Source organism: Mobula birostris, chromosome 9 (genome assembly GCF_030028105.1).
Source record: "Mobula birostris isolate sMobBir1 chromosome 9, sMobBir1.hap1, whole genome shotgun sequence".
In the NCBI taxonomy this organism is placed as follows: Eukaryota; Metazoa; Chordata; class Chondrichthyes; order Myliobatiformes; family Myliobatidae; genus Mobula; species Mobula birostris.
The window spans coordinates 54,352,415-54,372,097 of NC_092378.1; the positions used below are offsets into that span (position 1 = coordinate 54,352,415).

The following is a 19,683-nucleotide window of genomic DNA, read 5'->3' on the forward strand; positions in this document are numbered from 1 at the left end:
TCAAAGTTGCTGGTGAATGCAGCAGGCCAGGCAGCATCTCTGACGAAGTCAGCACCTGATGAAGGGTCTCGGCCTGAAACGTCGACTGCACCTCTTCCTAGAGATGCTGCCTGGCCTGCTGCGTTCACCAGCAACTTTGATGTGTGTTACTGTAAAACATCATTGGATAGCTTTGTGAACTTCTGTTTGCCTCATTGTAATAGCCATTAATGCGCACCCTCCGCATTCCTTTGCCTGGATCCGGGTTTCTGCCTTCCTCCTACTAACCCTACTGCTCCTGTCTGACTCTTTTGTTGACAGATATTGCGTCTGATGCTGAGGCAGAGAGCAATTTGGTCTCATATACACATGAGCTGGAGCAATTAGTGCGGAAAAAAGAAGAGGCTTGTGGCGAGGTTCTAAGTCCAGGTAAGCCTGGGCATCTTGCATAATTCCGAATGACATATGGGTACCTTTCGCCATGTATGATTATGGAATCAAATTAGGGAGCATATCAGCAACAGACCCCAGCAACAAAGATGTGGGTTGTGATAAGAAACTGGAGAGTCTTCCAGGGCTCGGGTGAGGTAGGTTGGCAATGTAGGGCTATATGTATATAAAGGAGGCATGTTTTGGGATTCAACGCAGTGAAAAATTCGGAAGCTGCTGCAGAACAAGAGATGAGTGGCAAATGATCAGACCCAACAGATATACGAGCAGAATTAGGCCATTCGGCCTGTCGAGTATGCTCCTTTTTAATTACCCCATTCTCTCACCCTTCTCTCCCCAAACCTGAATCCCATTACCAATCAAGAACCTATCAATCTCTCCCTTAAGCATACACCTACAAACTTGGTCTCCACGGCCATCTATGGCAAAGAATTTTACAAATTCACCATCCTCTGGCTGAAGAAATTCTATAGGCTGATATGTCAGTTAGGACATAACTATGTGTTGAACTAGTCCGACGGCAAATACGAGACTGAAATATAGAGCGTGCACTTTATAGGCTGAGGCAGAGTTGAAAATGATCATCAAGGTGAAAGTAGTGAGAAGGATGATGCAGTTTCAGGTTCAGAGGTGGAGATGTTCAGGATTGAGGTGTTTCTCCCACTTCCCGTGCCTCTGAGCATCGTTTTGAATGCCCAGTGCCCTATGCCTGCGAGTCCAGGAGTTCAGTGAAGACCCAGAGACGGCGTGTCTTGGGGTTAGAGGACTGTCTGTGTGAGGGAGGTAAGGGTTTTGCTGCTGCTGTTGTTACTTGTGTGTTCTGTGAACACTGTGGGCATGCTATGTTGGTGTCGGAACGTGTGGCCCCCTGTACATCTTGTGGTGTGTTGGATGTTAACACAAACAACACATTTCAGTGCAAGTTTCAATGTACACGTGATAAATAAATGAATCTGAATCTGAACCGGAGTCTCCCAGTTCTTGAACCATCTGTCAAGGTTACAGAAGATGTAAAATTTTGGCAGCAGTGAAAGAGGAAATTAGTGATAATCATTTTTAAAAAAAAGATGGGTCTCATCAGTTATCGATTTCTCTGACTTTCAGTAGTTCCCCCCCCCCCTCTCTTTTTCCTTTCTCCATTCTGGCTCCCCTCCTACCCCTACTTTTCTCCTTACCTGCCCTTAACCACCTCCTGGTTCCCCTCCTCCCATTTCTTCCTTGGTCCACTGTCCTCTCCAGTCAGATTCCTCCTCCTTCAGCCCTTCTATCTATCGCCTCACAGCTTCTCATTTCACCCACCCACCGTCCCTCTCACCAGGGACCTATCACCTGCCAGCTTGTACTCCTTCCTCTCCTCTTACCTTCCTAATCTGGCTTCTTCCCCCTTCCTTTCCAGTCCTGCTGAAGGGTCTGGGCCAAAAACGTCAACAGCTTATTCTTCTGACCTGCTGAATTTCTCAACCATTTTGTGTGTGAAACTCATCAGTTGCATGATATCCAGTGGAATACTTGAGAAGGGCAACAAAGATGTGCCCTGGGTGCCTTCAGAACTGGTTCATATGAAACCATGGAATTACTCTCAGATATCATCCAGCTCTCCGAAAGCCCCATTATCAGACTCCTCCGAGAACTTTCATTAGACTCCTCCTGAGATCTCATCAAAATTTCTCTTACAGCACAGGAGGAAACCTTTCAGTCATTGTGGCAATGCTGGCTTCTTACAAAGCATCCCATTCCCCTTTGGGCCCAGCACTCCTCAATCAGAACTTGATCTGTTAATGGAAGCAGCTTCTGCCTATTGACCCTGGGTTGAGGAAGTACAGAGAGTGATTTATTCAGATCATTACATCGAGGAACCAAAGAGAGAACAGGATATCTTAGGGCTAATAATGAGTGCGTATGCAGGAGGCAGCAACAGGATATCATAGAGTTCATAATGAGTGGATATGCAGGAGGCAGCTTGCAATGAGCCACAAACTCCAGTGCTATCTCACACTATATCTACTGTTAAAGAGTCATCAGGGTAGAAACTGTAATCAAAGTTCAAAGTAAATTTATTATCTAAGTACATACTGTATTTGTCTCCATTAACAACCCTGAGATTCATTTTCTTGCAGACATATTCAAAAAATCCATAATAGAATAATAACTGTAATAGAACCAATGAAAGACCGCACCAACTCGGGTGTTCAACCAGTATGCAAAAGACAATAAACGGTGCAAATACAGAAATAAATAAATAATAATAATAAGCAATACGTAGGGAGAACATGCGATGAAGCATACTTACAGTGAGTCCATAGGTTGTGGGAACATTTCAGTGATGGGGCAAGTAAAGGTGAGTAAAGTTATTCTGTTTGGTTTGAGACCTGGTGTTTGAGGAGTAATAACCGTTCCTGAACCTGGTGGTGTGAGTCCCGAGGCTCCTGTGCCTCCTTCCGGAAGGCAGCAGTGAGAAGAGAGCACGACCTGGGTTAAGGGGATCCCTGATGATGGATGCTGCTTTCCTATGACAACGTTTTGTGTAGATGTGCTCAGTGGTGGTGGGGGGGGGGGGGCGGTGGCTTTACCCATAATGAACTGGGCGGTATCCACTACTTTTTGTGGGATCATCCATTCAAGGGCATTGGTGTTTCCATGCCAGACTGTGATGCAGCCAGTTAGAATGATCTCCACAGTACATCAGTAGGAATTTGTGGGCATCTTTGATGACGTACCAGGTCTCCTCAGACTCCAAATGAAATACAACCACTGTCATGCCTTCTTTGTAAAAGCATCAGTATATTGGTCCCAGGAGAGATCCTCAGAGATGTTGACACCCAGGAACTTGAAAATGCTCACCCTTTACACTGCTGATCCCTCAAAAAGGACTTGTGTGTGTTCCCTTGACTTCCTCTTTCTGAAGTCCACGATAGACTTTGAGGCAGCTCGCCCTGCTCTTCTTGGGCACTGGTATGAATGTCGCACTTTTGAAGCAGGTGGGAACCTCCGACTGCAGCAGTGAGAGATTGAAGATGTCCTTGAACATTCCCACCAGTTGGTTGGCACAGGTTTTCAGAGCCTTGCAGATGTACCATCAGGGCCTGATGCTTTGCAAAGGTTCACCTCCTTGAATGATGTTCTGACATTGGTCTCCAGGACAGAGATCACAGGGTCACTAACTGCTGCAGGGATTCACACAGCTGTAGTTTTATTCTCCCTTTCAAAGTGTGCGTAAAAGGTATTGAGTTCACCTGGGACTGAAACATTACAGCCATTGATGATGTTAAGTTTCACTATGTAGGAAGTAATGGCCTGCAAACCCTCAGAGCTGATGTGTATCCGTTTCTGTGTGTTACCTCAATCAGGATTGTTTATTCTCCCTTAAAATAGCATTTCATAGGTCATACCTGTACTACTTGTATATTTTTGGGTCACTGGTCCTGAATGCCACAGATCTAACCTCAGCAGACTACAAATCTCCTGGTTCATCCACGGCTTTTGGTTTAGGCATGACCAGTATGTTCTGAAAGGCACACACTCATGCACACAGTTCTTGATGAAGTCAGTGACAACTGTGGTGTATTCGTGGAAACTCAAGATGACTCCCTGAATATTGTCCAGTCCACCGACTCAAAGCAGTCCTGTAAGAGCTTCTGTGCCTGCTTTGACCATACCTTCTTGGTACTCACCACTGGTGCTGTGGTCTTTAGTCTCTGCCTTTATGCTGGTAGAAGTGCAGCCCGGTGGTCATACTTTCCAAACTGTGGGTGTGGGATGGCACATTCTTGATGGTAGTATAATAGTGATCAAGTTTGTTGGTTCCTCTGGTTCTACAGGTGATAATGTTCTTTATAGTTGTTCAGAGGCTTCTTCAAGTTTGCCTGGCTGAAATCTCTGGCAGTGATAGGGAAGGCATCAGGGTACACAGTTTCATGCCCGATGAGATTGCCATGTATGAAAATCCCAAGGGATCACCAAGTTTCTGAGATATTCGAAGTTCCCTGCCTGACACCAACAATCATCCCATGGTTAAAATCACGTAGGTCACATTTCTTCCCCTTTCTAATGTTTGGTCTGGACAACAACTGAATCTTTTGACCATGTCTGCATGCTTTAATGCATTGAGTTGCTGCCACATGATTGGCTGATCAGATATTTGCAGTAACGAGTAGGTGTACCTAATAAAGTGGCCACTGGATGTTAAAAGGTATGGCCAGCAATGACCAACTTTTCAAGAGTTAATGCATAGTTTGCAAGAAGTGATTATTGCTTTGAAGACAACAAAAAGAAACAGGAAATACGAAAAAATAACAGGACAGTTGCACTTGAATCCAAGGGGGACCAATATCCTGGCAGGGAGGTTTGCTAAGGCTATTGGGGAGATTTTAGACTACAATTACTGGGGGTGGGAACCAAACTGAAGAGACGGAGGAAGCGGCAGTTGGCTCACATATAGCGAAAGCTTGGAAGTGCGAGAGGGAAGATAAGCAGGTGATAGAGAAGGGATATGCTCAGAATGTTGAGGTGTGTCTATTTTAATGCAAGAAGCATCATGACCAAAGCAGATGAGCTTAGAGCGTGGATAAGTACTTGGAACTGTGATGTTGTGGCCATTACAGAGACTTGGATGGCTCAGGAGCAGAAATGGTTACTTAGAGTGCCAGGCTTTAGGTGTTTTAGAAAGGAGAGGGAGAGAGGCAAAAGAGGTGGGGGCACAGCCCTGCTGATCAGAGATAGTGTCATGGCTGCAGAAAAGGAGGAAGTCATGGAGGGATTGTCTACTGAGTCTCTGTGGATGGAAATTAGAAACAAGAAGGGGTCAATAACTCTACTGGGTGTTTTTTATAGACATAGAAACATAGAAAATAGGTGCAGGAGTAGGCCATTTGGCCCTTCGAGCCTGCACCGCCATTCAGTACAATCATGGCTGATCATTCAACTCAGAACCCTGTACCAGCCTTCCCTCCATACCCCCTGATCCCTTTAGCCACAAGGGCCATATCTAACTCCCTCTTAAATATAGCCAATGAACTGGCCCCAACTGTTTCCTGTGGCAGAGAATTCCACAGATTCACCACTCTCTGTGTGAAGAAGTTTTTCCTAATCTCGGTCCTATAAGGCTTCCCCTTTATCCTCAAACTGTGACCCCTCGTTCTGGACTTTCCCAACATCGGGAACAATCTTCCTGCATCTAGCCTGTCCAATCCCTTTAGGATTTTATACGTTTCAATAAGATCCTCCCTCAATGTTCTAAATTCCAATGAGTATAAGCCTAGTTCATCCAGTCTTTCATCATATGAAAGTCCTGCCATCCCAGGAATCAATCTGGTGAACCTTCTTTGTACTCCCTCTATGGCAAGGATGTCTTTCCTCAGATTAGGGGACCAAAACTGCACACAGTACTCCAGGTGTGGTCTCACCAAGGCCTTGTAGAACTGCAGTAGTACCTCCCTGCTCCTGTACTCGAACCCTCTTGCTATAAATGCCAGCATACCACTCGCCTTTTTCACCGCCTGCTGTACCTGCATGCCCACTTTCAATGATTGGTGTATAATGACACCCAGGTCTCCTTGCACCTCCCGTTTTCCTAATCGGCCACCATTCAGATAATAATCTGTTTTCCTGTTTTTGCCACCAAAGTGGATAACCTCACATTTATCCACATTAAATTGCATCTGCCATGAATTTGCCCACTCACCTAACCTCTCCAAGTCACCCTGCATCCTCTTAGCATCCTCCTCACAGCTAACACTGCCACCCAGCTTCGTGTCATCCGCACACTTGGAGATGCTGCATTTAATTCCCTCATCCAAGTCATTAATATATATTGTAAACAACTGGGATCCCAGCACTGAGCCTTGCGGTACCCCACTAGTCACTGCCTGCCATTCTGAAAAGGTCCCGTTTATTCCCACTCTTTGCTTTCTGTCTGCCAACCAATTCTCTATCCACATCAATACCTTACCCCCAATACCGTGTGCTTTAAGTTTGCACACTAATCTCCTTTGTGGGACCTTGTCAAAAGCCTTTTGAAAATCCAAATATACCACATCCACTGGTTCTCCCCTATCCACTCTACTAGTTACATCCTCAAAAAATTCTATGAGATTCGTCAGACATGATTTTCCTTTCACAAATCCATGCTGACTTTGTCCGATGATTTCAGCACTCTCCAAATGTGCTGTTATCACATCTTTGATAACTGACTCTAGCAGTTTCCCCACCACCGATGTTAGGCTAACCGGTCTATAATTCCCCGGTTTCTCTCTCCCTCCTTTTTTAAAAAGTGGGGTTACATTAGCCACTCTCCAATCCTCAGGAACTAGTCCAGAATCTAAAGAGTTTTGAAAAATTATCACTAATGCATCCACTATTTCTTGGGCTACTTCCTTAAGCACTCTGGGATGCAGACCATCTGGCCCTGGGGATTTATCTGCCTTTAATCCCTTCAATTTACCTAACACCACTTCCCTACTAACATGTATTTCCCTCAGTTCCTCCATCTTACTGGACCCTCTGTCCCCTACTATTTCCGGAAGATTATTTATGTCCTCCTTTGTGAAGACAGAACCAAAGTAATTATTCAATTGGTCTGCCATGTCCTTGCTCCCCATAATCAATTCACCTGTTTCTGTCTGTAGGGGACCTACATTTGTCTCAACCAATCTTTTTCTTTTCACATATCTATAAAAGCTTTTACAGTCAGTTTTTATGTTCCCTGCCAGTTTTCTCTCATAATCTTTTTTCCCCTTCCTAATTAAGCCCTTTGTCTTCCTCTGCTGAACTCTGAATTTCTCCCAGTCCTCAGGTGAGCCACTTTTTCTGGCTAATTTGTATGCTTCTTCTTTGGAATTGATACTATCCCTAATTTCCCTTGTCAGCCACGGGTGCACTACCTTCCTTGATTTATTCTTTTGCCAAACTGGGGTGAACAATTGTTGTAGTTCATCCATGCGATCTTTAAATGCTTGCCATTGCATATCCACCGTCAGCCCTTTAAGTGTCATTTGCCAGTCTATCTTAGCTAATTCACGTCTCATACCTTCAAAGTTACCCTTCTTTAAGTTCAGAATCTTTGTTTCTGAATTAACTATGTCACTCTCCATCTTAATGAAGAATTCCTCCATATTATGGTCACTCTTACCCAAGGGGCCTTTCACGACAAGATTGCTAATTAACCCTTCCTCATTGCTCAATACCCAGTCCAGAATGGCCTGCTCTCTAGTTGGTTCCTCGACATGTTGGTTCAAAAAACCATCCCCCATACATTCCAAGAAATCCTCTTCCTCAGCACCCTTACCAATTTGGTTCACCCAATCTATATGTAGATTGAAGTCACCCATTATAACTGCTGTTCCTTTATTGCACACATTTCTAATTTCCTGTTTAATACCATCCCCAACCTCTCTACTACTGTTAGGTGGCCTGTACACAGCTCCCACCAGCGTTTTCTGCCCCTTGGTGTTATGCAGCTCTACCTATATTGATTCCACATCCTCCCGGCTAATGTCCTTCCTTTCTATTGCGTTAATCTCCTCTCTAACCAGCAATGCTACCCCACCTCCTTTTCTTTCATGTCTATCGCTCCTGAATATTGAATATCCCTGAATGTTGAGCTGCCACCCTTGGTCACCCTGGAGCCATGTCTCTGTGATCCCAACCATATCATATTCATTAATAACAATCTGCACTTTGAATTCACCCACCTTGTTACGAATGCTCCTTGCATTGACACACAAGGCCTTCAGACTCACTTTTACAACTCTCTTAGCCCTTATACAATTATGTTGAAAAGTGGCCCTTTTTGATTTTTGCCCTGGATTTGCCGGCCTGCCACTTTTACTTTTCACCTTACTACTTTTTGCTTCTACCCTCATTTTACACCCCTCTGTCTCTCTGCACTGGTTCCCATCCCCCTGTTGTGAACTAACCTCCTGTCTCCTAGTCTCTTTAATTTGATTCGCACCCCCCAACCATTCTAGTTTAAAGTCACCTCAGTAGCCCTCGCAAATCTCCCCACCAGGATATTGGTCCCCCTAGGATTCAAGTGTAACCCATCCTTTTTGTACAGGTCACGCCTGCACCAAAAGAGGTCCCAATGATCCAAAAACTTGAATCCCTGCCCCCTGCTCCAATCCCTCAGCCACGCATTTATCCTCCACCTCATTGCATTCCTACTCTCACTGTCGCGTGGCACAGGCAGTAATCCCGAGATTACTACCTTTGCGGTCCTTTTTCTCAACTCCCTTCCTAACTTCCTATATTATCCTTTCAGGACCTCTTCCTTTTTCCTACCTATGTCATTGGTACCTGTATGTACCACGACCTCTGGCTCCTCACCCTCCCACTTCAGGATATCTTGGACACGATCAGAAATATCCCGGACCCTGGCACCAGGGAGGCAAACTATCATCCGGGTCTCTGGACTGCGTCCATAGAATCGCCTGTCTGACCCCCTTACTATCAAGTCCCCTATTACAACTGCCCCTCCTCTTCCTTTCCCTACCCTTCTGAGCTACAGGGCCGGACTCTGTGCCAGAGGCATGGCCACTGTCGCTTCCCCCAGGTAAGCTGTCCCCCCAACAGTACTCAAACAGGAGTACCTATTGTCAAGGGGCACAGCCATCGGGGTACTCTCTATAACCCGACTCTTCTCCTTCCCCCTCCTAACCATGACCCACTTGTCTGCCTCCTGTGGCCCAGGTGTGACCACCTGCCTGTAACTCCTCTCTATCAACTCCTCACTCTCCCTGACCAGACGAAAGTCATCGAGCTGCAGCTCCAGTTCCCTAATGCGGTCCCTTAGGAGCTGCATCTCGGCGCACCTGGCGCAGATGTGGACGTCCGGGAGGCTTGGAGACTCCAGGGCCTCCCATATCCGACACCAAGAACAAGGAACTACCCTCACACTCATACTGCCCCTCTCCTCAAATAACAAGAAAAAATGAATACCAAACCTTCCTCGCCTCGCCCGTTTCCGCCTAAGCCTGGTGAGCCGAACCCCTTAAGCCTTCACTCTGCTCCCGGCTCACTCCGCAGCCCGCAAACTCCACTGCCCGCTGTATAAGGCTCTGTTCCTTTTAAATCTTCCGCACTTCACTGCCCGATGTCACACGCCTGCGCAGTCCTGCCTCTCTGAACGCTGATGGGAAAAAAAAACGAAAAATTCAAAAATGGCTTCCTCCGCACTCCCGCTCCGATTCTCAGACTCCCTTCTTCGAATTAAAATACGCCAATAGTAACAGGGACAAGGAGGAGCAGATAGGGAGACAGTAGCGGACTGCACGACCCCATTTACATCGGTGGTGCGCAAGTGTAACAGGTCAAAAGCTTTAAGTTCCTCGGGGTCAATATCACAAATGACCTGACTTGGTCCAAGCAAGCAGAGTACACTGCCAAGAAGGCCCACCAGCGCCTTTACTTCCTGAGAAAGCTGAAGAAATTTGGCCTGTCCCCTAAAACCCTCATTAATTTTTATAGATGCACCGTAGAAAGCATTCTTCTATGGTGCATCACAACCTAGTATGGAAGTTGTCCTGTCCAAGACCAGAAGAAGCTGCAGAAGATCGTGAACACGGCGCAGCACATCACACGAACCAATCTTCTGTCCTTGGACTCACTTTTCACCGCATGCTGTCGGAGCAGTGCTGCCAGCATAATCGAGGACAAGACCCAACACACTTTTTGTCCTCTTCCCTCCGGGAGAAGGCTCAGGAGCTTGAAGACTCGTACAGCCAGATTTGGGAGCAGCTTCTTTCCAACTGTGATAAGACTGCTGAACGGATCCTGACCCAGATCTGGGCCGTACCCTCCAAATATCCAGACCTGCATCTCAGTTTTTTTGCACTACCTTACTTTCCATTTTTCTGTTTTCTATTTATGACTTATAATTTAAATTTTTAATATTTACTATTGATTTGTAATCCAGGGAGTGGGAAGCGCAGAATCGAATATCGCTATGATGATTGTACGTTCTAGTATCAATTGTTTGGCGACAATAAAGTATAAAGATTCTGGAAAGGTGTAATAATAACAGGGTTGTCATGGTGGGAGGTTTTAATTTCCCAAATATTGATTGGCATCTCACGAGGGCAAGGGGTTTAGACGGGGTAGAGTTTGAAGGTTTCCTGACACAATATATAGATAAGCCTACAAGAGGAGAGGCTGTACTTGATCTGGTATTGGGAAATGAACCTGGTCATGTCTCTGAGTGGGAGAACATTTTGGAGATAGTGATCACAATTCTATCTCCTTTACCATAGCATTGGAGAGGGATAGGAACAGACAAGTTAGGAAAGCTTTAATTGGAGTAAGGGGAAATGTGAAGCTGTCAGGCAGGAACTTGGAAGCATAAATTGGGAACAGATGTTCTCAGGGAAATGTACAGCAGAAATGTGGCAAATGTTCAGGAGATATTTGCATGGCGTTCTGCATAGGTACATTCCAATGAGACAGGGAAAGGACGGTAGGGTACAGGAACAATGGTGTACAAAGGCTGTTAAAAATCTAGTCAAGAAGAAAAGAAAAGCTTACGAAAGGTTCAAAAAACAAGGCTACTGTGGGAGGCGAGGGAGGAGATTGCTGAGCCTCTGGCAATGATCTTTGCATCATCAATGGGGACAGGGTAGGTTCCAGAGAATTGGAGGGTTGCAGATGTTGTTGCCATATTCAAGAAAGGGATAGCCCAGGAAATTATACTTCAGTGGTTGGTAAATTGATGGAAAAGATCCTGAGAGGCAGGATTTATGAACGTTTGGAGAGGCATAACATGATTAAGAATAGTCAGCATGGCTTTGTCAAAGGCAGGTCGTACCTTACAAGCCTGACTGAATTTTTTGAGGATGTGACTAAATTCGTTGATGAAGGTAGAGCAGTAAATGTAGTGTATATGGAACTCAGCAAGGCATTTGATAAGGTACCCCATGCAAGGCTTATTGCGAAAGTAAGGAGGCATGGGATCCAAGGGAGCCTTGCTTTGTGGATCCAGAATTGGCTTGCCCACAGAAGGCAAAGATTGGTTGTAGACAGGTCATATTCTGCATGGAGGTTGATGACCAGTGGTGTACTTCAGGGATCTGTTCTGGGACCCTTACTCTTCATAATTTTTATAAATGTCCTGGATGAGGAAGTGAAGGGATGGGTTAGTAAATTTGCTGATGACACAAAGGTTGGGGGTGTTGTCGATAGTGTGGAAGGCTGTCAGAGGTTACAGCAGGACATCAATAGGATGCAAAACTGGGTTGAGAAGTGGCAGATGGAGTTCAACCCAGTTAAGTGTGTGGTGATTCATTTTGGTAGGTCAAATATGATGGCAGAATATAGTATTAATGGCAAGACTCTTGGTAGCGCGGAGGATCAGAAGGATCTTGGGGTCTGAGTCCATAGGACACTCAAAGCTGCTGCGTTGTTTAACTCTGTGGTTAAGAAGGCATACGGTGCATTGGCCTTCATCAACCGTGGGACTGAGTTTAAGAGCCGAGAGGTAATGCTACAGCTTTATAGGACCCTGGTCAGACCCTATTTGGAGTACTGTACTCAGTTCTGGTCACCTCACTACAGGAAGAATATGGAAACTATACAAAGGGTGCAGAGGAGATTTACAAGGATTTAACCTGGATTGGGGAGCATGCCTTACGAGAATAGGTTGAGTGAACTTGGCCTTTTCTCCTTGGAGTGACGGAGGATGAGAGGTGACCTGATAGAGGTGTATAAGATGAGAGGCATTGATCATGTGGATAGTCAGCTTTTTCCCAGGGCCAAAATGGCTATCACGAGAGGGCACAGTTTTAAGGTGCTTGGAAGTAGGTACAAGGGTAAGTTTTTTACACAGAGAGTGGCGAGTGCGTGGAATGGGCTGCTGGCGATGGTGGTGGAGGTGGATACAAAAGGGTCTTTTAAGAGACTCTTGGATAGGTACATGGAGCTTAGAAAAATAGAGGGATATGGGTAACCCGAGGTAATTTCTAAAGTAAGTACATGTTCGGCACAGCATTGTGGGCTAAAGGGCCAGTATTGTGCTGCAGTTTATCTCTATTTCTGTGAAATCATTGTTTATGGCAATTGACAGAAGTGAATTTTATCATTTGATCACAGGGTATCTTCCCTTACAGGCTGAGGCAGGAGAAATTAAAATGACAGAAAAATTAAATAGGACCAGCTGGTGGAGCAATGACATCGGTGCCGGACCCGGGAGCAGAGGTCCCCGGATTCAAAACTAGTCAGGTCCGCTTCCGAGTATGCTTTCCATCCGTGCCGGGTTGAGTGTTGAGATCGCAACTCGACCTCGTAAAATAAAGGGAAAATACTGCAAAAATGTCTGGGTGAGGAATGGTGCGCCACACAGTCTCTCTCTCGCTTGCTCCGCGCCTTGTATAAGCCATGAAAAAGACATCATCACAGATGCATTCACGGACACGCAGACGCACACACACGCAGACATACAGACTCGCACGCACGCAGGCACAGCCAAAAAAAAATTAAGTAGTTTTTATATATCTTAACCCCTCACTTACTACCCGGGAATGTATTATCTCACTAGATGCTGAGAAAGCCTTTGACAGAGTTGAATGGCCTTATTTATTTAATGTTCTTGAGAAATTTAATTTTAATTTGACATTTATATCTTGGATTAAATTGTTATATTACTCCCCGGTAGCCTCGGTCTGTACAAATAATTATAGATCTCCTTTTTTTCGTCTTTTTCACGGTACTAGGCAAGGTTGCCCTCTTAGTCCTTTACTATTTAATATTGCTCTTGAACCTTTAGCAATTGGTATCCGTGACTCGCCAAATATTGTTGGTATTACCCGTGGAAATGAAATACATAAACTATCATTATATGCAGATGATTTGTTGTTATATATCTCTAACCCAGAGAAGTCAATTCCTGCTATCTTAGATCTGTTAGCTCAATTTAGTAACTTTTCTGGTTACAAATTGAATCTTAGTAAGAGTGAATTATTCCCTTTAAATAAGCATGTACCTATTTATGGACGTTTACCATTTAAATTGGTTACTGATTCATTTATATATTTAGGGATAACAATTACCAAAAAATATAAAGATTTACTTAAAGCTAATTTTTTACCTTTAATTGATCAGATTAAACTTTTATTTACCAAATGGTCCCCAATCTCTTTGTCTTTGATTGGTCGGATTAATGCTATTAAGATGATCATTTTGCCTAAATTTTTGTATATATTTCAATCGGTTCCAATTTTTATCTCAAAATCTTTTTTTGATAACGTAGTTTCAAAAATTTCCTCATATATTTGGCAGAATAAAAATCCTAGGTTAGGTAAAAGATATTTACAGAAATCCAAGAAGGAGGGGGGACTTGCCCTCCCAAATTTTAGATTCTATTATTGGGCAATTAATATTCGATATTTAAAATTTTGGCTACAAGATTTGGACGCATCTTTAAACCCTCATTGGGTGAATCTTGAATCTAATTCATTACAAGGGTTTTCCTTGGGTTCGGTTTTAGAAACTTTACTTCCTTTTACTTCTTTTAAATTATATAAACAAATGAATAACCCAATAGTTAAACATACTTTACGTATATGGTTTCAATTCCGAAGATTTTTTGGGTTTAATCAATTCATTCTAGCAAGTCCCATTATATCAAATTTTCTTTTTCAACCTTCCATGATGGATCAAGCTTACTTTGATTGGAAAACCAAAGGTATAATATCTTTTCGCGATTTATTCTTGGATAACTGTTTTATGTCTTTTGATCAACTCTCTAATAAATATAAGTTACCCAGATCTCACTTTTTTAGATATTTACAGATTAGAAACTTTTTAATTACTGTTTCCCCTAATTTTCCACACCCATATCCAATGGACACTTTGGAAAAAATCTTAGACTTAAATCTTTCTCAGAAAGGTGTAATAGCAATTGTATATAATATAATTATGAATTTATGTCCTGATGCCTCTAATAAAATTAAAGCTGACTGGGAAAGAGAACTTGAGATTAATATACCGACTGAAAAATGGGAAAAAAATCTTCAGTTGGTGAATTCATCCTCTGTATGTGCTAAGCATAGGTTGATACAGTTTAAAGTAGTTCACAGGGCTCATATGTCCAAAGATGAACTATCTCGTTATTACTCTTATATTAATCCAATATGTGACAGATGCCAGTCTGAGATTGCCTCTCTAGCTCACATGTTTTGGTCATGTCCCTTGTTGGAGAAGTATTGGAAAGATATTTTTGATATTATTTCAACGGTCCTAAATCTAGACTTACAACCTCATCCAATTACTGCTATCTTTGGACTACCAATGATAGACTCAAATAACTTAACCTCTTCATCACGAAGTATGATTGCATTTCTTACTTTAATAGCTAGAAGGTCCATTTTGTTGAATTGGAAAGAGATCAACCCTCCTACAGTATTTCATTGGTTTTCACAAACTATGGTGTGTCTGAATCTGGAGAAAATTAGAAGTGCAGTTTATGACCCTTCTATTAAGTTTGAAAAAATTTGGAGGCCATTTATTCAGCATTTTCATTTGATTTAATTTGATCATTTCCAAACTTGTTTTATTTCTCTATACTGTTGTTGGAGGGGAATGGAATCGTTGACGCTGAGGTTTTCTTCTTTTCCATTTTTAAGTTGTTAGTTTTGCCCAAGTCTTTTAGTTTAGTTTAGTTTTTTCTCTTTTTCTTTCTTTTTTCTTTTTTTTTTGCTTTATATTATCCGTGATCAGTTCTACATGTATGGGAGTTTTGGTAATTTCCACTATTTGGTTTTGCAATTACTCTTTTTTTAAATGTAACAATACATCTCATATTATCTGTATTATTGCTATGTTTTGTTTCTATATTTTGAAATTAATAAAAAGATTGAATAAGAAAGTTTTTATATATCTTGTGGGGGGAAAAACATAGAAAATCTCCTGTAAATGGTGAAGAAATACAGATCTGGTGTGATCAAAGAAAGCAGCGTTAATTTAAAAAGTAGTATTGAAGAATTTAATGAGAACAAGAGGTGATAAGTCTGCACTTTGATCTGCTTTTGGCAATCTATATGATTCTGATGAGGTGATCAATATAAAACATCCAAATGTACAAGTGGTCAAAGCAAGTGCAGGCTGTGTAAAAATGAACAGACCCCTGAGAGGGATAGGGCCAGACTAAGTGAAGTGGCAAGGACATGGCAGATGCAAGATCATGAGGGCAAATGTGAGTTTGTCTATCTTGGTAGAGAAAGAATGAAATTCAGAGTATTATTTAAATGGAGACAGATTGAAATTTGTCATCTTTAGAGGAGCTTAGATGTCCTTGTATAAAATCACTGAAAGTTAGCATGTACTGTAGGTATAGCTTGAAAGTAGGAAGGCAAAAAGATGTGTTGGCTTGATTGAGTAGTAGAAACAAATTGCTCCGATTAACAGGGTTCTGCTGAGATTACAAGTGGAATATTGTGCACAGGTCTGGCCTCCCTCCCACTGCGACAGAGCAAATGCAGGAAATGGTCGCCAGCTTCATACTTGGGATGGTCAGAGTGTCACAGAATCAAAAGTTAACAATAACTTAAGGAACTTGATATGGAGGATGCTGGAATAATGTTTACCACAGTCAGTGTGTTAACTACCAGGAGTCGCCCTGTTAAAATAGTTAAAATCAGAGGTTAGCCATTCAGAACAGAGATGAGAAGAAATGTCTTCAACTGAGGATGGTAAACATTTGGAACTCACTCCCAAAGAGAGCTGCAAATACTCAGTTATCAAATATATCCAAGGGAGATATTTTTACATCTTAAGGGAATAGAGGGATATGGGGTTAGTTTAGAGATGAGACATTAATAATAATATAAATAATTTATTTGTGGAGCGCTTTTTCAAACAGACAATGTCGTTTAAAATGCTTGCAATGGGATAAAGTACAAATGTAAAAATAAAGGATAAAAACGATGTTAGTTAAAAGCAAGGTTAAGTAAATGGGCTTTGAGCTGGCGTTTAAAAGTGTCAACTAAGTCTGCATCCCTTATGGTTTTAGGTATTGAATTCCACAGTTTAAGGGTGTAGTTCAGAAAAGCTGACGCACCGATTAAGGTACAAAATTAGCCATCACCTTATTGAATAGCTGAATGGCCTCCACCTACCTCTGTTTATGATCTTCCCAGGGTTCTTCTGTTCCTCCATCAATGCCATCAGAATCAACTGAGGCTTGTCAAATTCTCATGAAGATTTCATTTAATGAAAACTGCATGAAATAACCTAACGTTTAAATCCTACCAGAACCTAGCTCGAATCTCCTCTACTTCCCCTGCCGTTTACCAGCTAGCCCAACCCTTCACCATACTCCTGTCAGCACTGCTGTTGAATAAACTATCATTGTAAAATGCTGAACCTTTGAGGACTGAGAGAACTTTCTGGATTTTGGAGAGGGCAAAAAAATTTGGGCGATTTTTGGGCTAAATAATGTTTCAACCTCCCATAATGTATTCCCATGAACTGCCTGTAAAAAAAGCGGAAATAGTATAATGTTGGCTAATTTGCAACTGGTCCCGCAACAGAGTTTCAATTCTGCTGTCTGTGTGGAGGTTTAATGTCCTTCCTGTCAATACCTCCATTTCTCCAGGGTGCCCCAATTTCCACCCTCATTTGAAAAATGTGCAGATGGGTAAGTTAATGGGCCACCCTAGGTAGATCGTAGTCTGTAGATGAGTGGCCAGACCTGGGAATGTAGGGGAGAATAACAGGCATTAGGGTAGGATTAGCCTAAAAATGGGTGATTGATGGATAATGCAGGTTTGGCAGGCCAAAGGGCCTGTTTCTATGCTTTATCTCTCCATGATTTCATATCTATTCACTCTGAGACCTTGACATTTCTATGATCTTAGCCCAACCCCAAGACCACATCAGCTCTCACCCAGACTTATCTGATGCCTCAGGTATCAAGTTCCCCAAGATCTCAATTGAATCCTTAAGGAACTTAACTGTTAATTCCAAACCTTCTTAAGCAGCTCCCTTAAACGGATTGTTGCACTGTCTCAAACTGATAGTTTAACCCACCTTTGCCTGGAGCTGTTGCTGAAGGAAACAGACTGGTGGTGCCCAGCACAGTGCTTCTCTTCCCCCTTCAGAACTGATGATCTCAATATTGGAACCGCTTTGACAGCTGGCTGAATCAGCCTGCCTCTGACATTGACAGAAGCAAAAAAAGCATATTGACAAATCATATGTGCTGAACTGTTCTGAGGGTCCAACTGTCCCTTCCCCTCTGCAGTGCTGCCCTCTCCAAGATTCACATATCACATGAACATTGAAACATACAGAGAAATGTGTTGGTTGCGTTAACAGCCAACATACCCATGGTGTGGAGGCAACCAAGAAGTGTCACCACACATACTGGCGCTAGCATTGCGTGCCCACAGTCCACAGCAGAGCAACACAGAATACAACAAACAACAAAACAACAATAGCAAAATAAAACCCATTCTTCTCTCCCATCAACCCAACTACATCAACAATCCTCCAATCCCAGGACAGGCTGTCTTCGGCCTGTGAAGGAGGTTATCTAAAATTACAACAGGATCTAGAGGAACTAAGTAAGTGGGCCAAGGAATGGGAGATGGAATTTTAACTCCAAGTGTGAGATGTTGTATACTGGTACGATAAATCAGGACTTGCACCGTAAATTGCAGGGACTTGGAGAATTCTGTATAACAGAGAGACGAGTGGGTATGGGTACATAGTTCCCTGTGATACAAGTAGACATGGAGGGGTGAAGGAGGCATGTGGTATACTTGCCTTCACTGGATGGGAAATTGAGTGCAGAGGTTGGAACATCATGTTGCAACTATGCAACCATTGAGATTGCACTTGGAGTATTCTGTGTAGTTCTGCTCACCCAACTATAGGAAATATGTCATTAAACGGGAAAGGGTGCAGAAAAGACCTAAGGATGTACCAAGACTGGAGGTCTTGAGTTATAAGGAGATACTGGATTAACTAGCATGTTGTCTCCCTGGAGCTTTGGCAGCTAACGGGTGACTTTATTAGAGCTATATAAGATCATGAGGAACATAGATAAGGAAGATGGTCACAATCTTTTTCCCAGGGTAGGGCCAGAAGGCATAGATTTAAGGTGAAAGGAGAAACTTAAAGGAAGTGGGTGGACAGCTTTTACACAGAGAAGGGTGGTGGGTTGAGGAGCCAACTGAAAAAGTGGTAGAAGTGGGGGAAATTAGAGCATACAAAATACATTTTGACATGTACATGGATAGGCAAGGTTTCCAGGGACATGGGGCAAACAGAGGTGACTGGGACTAGCTAAGATAGATAGCTTGGTCAGTATGTGCAAACTGGACCAAATGGCCAGTGTCCATACTGAGCAACTCTATGAGTCCATTTTCCTTGGCACACTGGAAGTTTGGCACACCCACCCTGGCAGATTCTGGGTGAAAACAGAACAAAATACTGCAGATAGATTTGTATGAAAGAGGGAGGTTCAGCAAATGAATGGGGTGATCTATGGCATTTTTCTAAATGGATATCTGTCTGATATGTTTAGATGGATACATACCCACCCACCCAGTGCTTTCAAGAAGCAATACAGATCCTCAGGTATCTTCTCTCAACTTTCTGAGAAATCAGCCAGAGGTACAGTAAACACATTGTGGGGTGTTGCATGGTGTGGCTCGGATTGGGTCGCTGGGTAATGTGGCCGGGTATCAGACTTGGAAGATATGATTCTGGCATGGGTGTTTGATAGACCTGGTTTGGGATAAGTCTATGAGAGATCTGGTTGGAGACAGGTCTTTGGGTAATCTGGCTTGAGATCAGTGTTTTGGTGCTCTGACTAGGAGTGAGAATTCAGGAGATCTGGTTTGAAATGGGAGTTTGGGAGATCTAGTTCAGGAAGGGTTTTGGGAGATCTGGTTCTGGGATGGGGTATTTGAGAGAACTGGCTCAGGGTGTGTATTTGGGAGACCTGATTTAGGATAGGTACTTGTGAAATCTGGTTAAAGTCGCCTGTTAGGGAGATCTCGTTAGACGTGGATCTTTGGGAGATCTGGTTTGGGATCAGTGTTTGTTCTGACTCAGAATGAGAGGTGGGAGATCTTTTATGGGTGTTTGGAAGGTCCGATTCAAGATGGATATTTGGAAAATCTGGTTAGAGACAGGTCTTTGGCAGATCTGTTTCTGGGTGTTTGGAAGATCTGGTTCAGGCTGGTTTTGTTTGGAGGCTGTGGATCTGGGATGGGTATTTGTGAGTTCTGATTCAGGGTGGGTCTTAGAGCGATCTGGCTCAGG

The 19,683-nt window shown here is 43.1% G+C and overlaps 1 protein-coding gene across 10 annotated transcripts in view; it reads left to right on the plus strand.

Annotated features, from left to right (window-relative positions):
* LOC140202766 (protein-methionine sulfoxide oxidase mical3a-like) overlaps positions 1–19,683 on the plus strand; it is a 311,216-nt gene that overhangs the window by 240,659 nt on the left and 50,874 nt on the right. For 9 of the 10 annotated variants that reach the window (XM_072268078.1, XM_072268077.1, XM_072268082.1 and 6 more), the window contains 2 exons: positions 301–408; positions 18,941–19,029. In XM_072268078.1, the coding sequence (XP_072124179.1) occupies positions 301–408; positions 18,941–19,029 (197 nt within the window). The remainder of the gene's footprint in view (positions 1–300; positions 409–18,940; positions 19,030–19,683) is intronic. The other variant, XM_072268079.1, reaches the window with a different exon arrangement.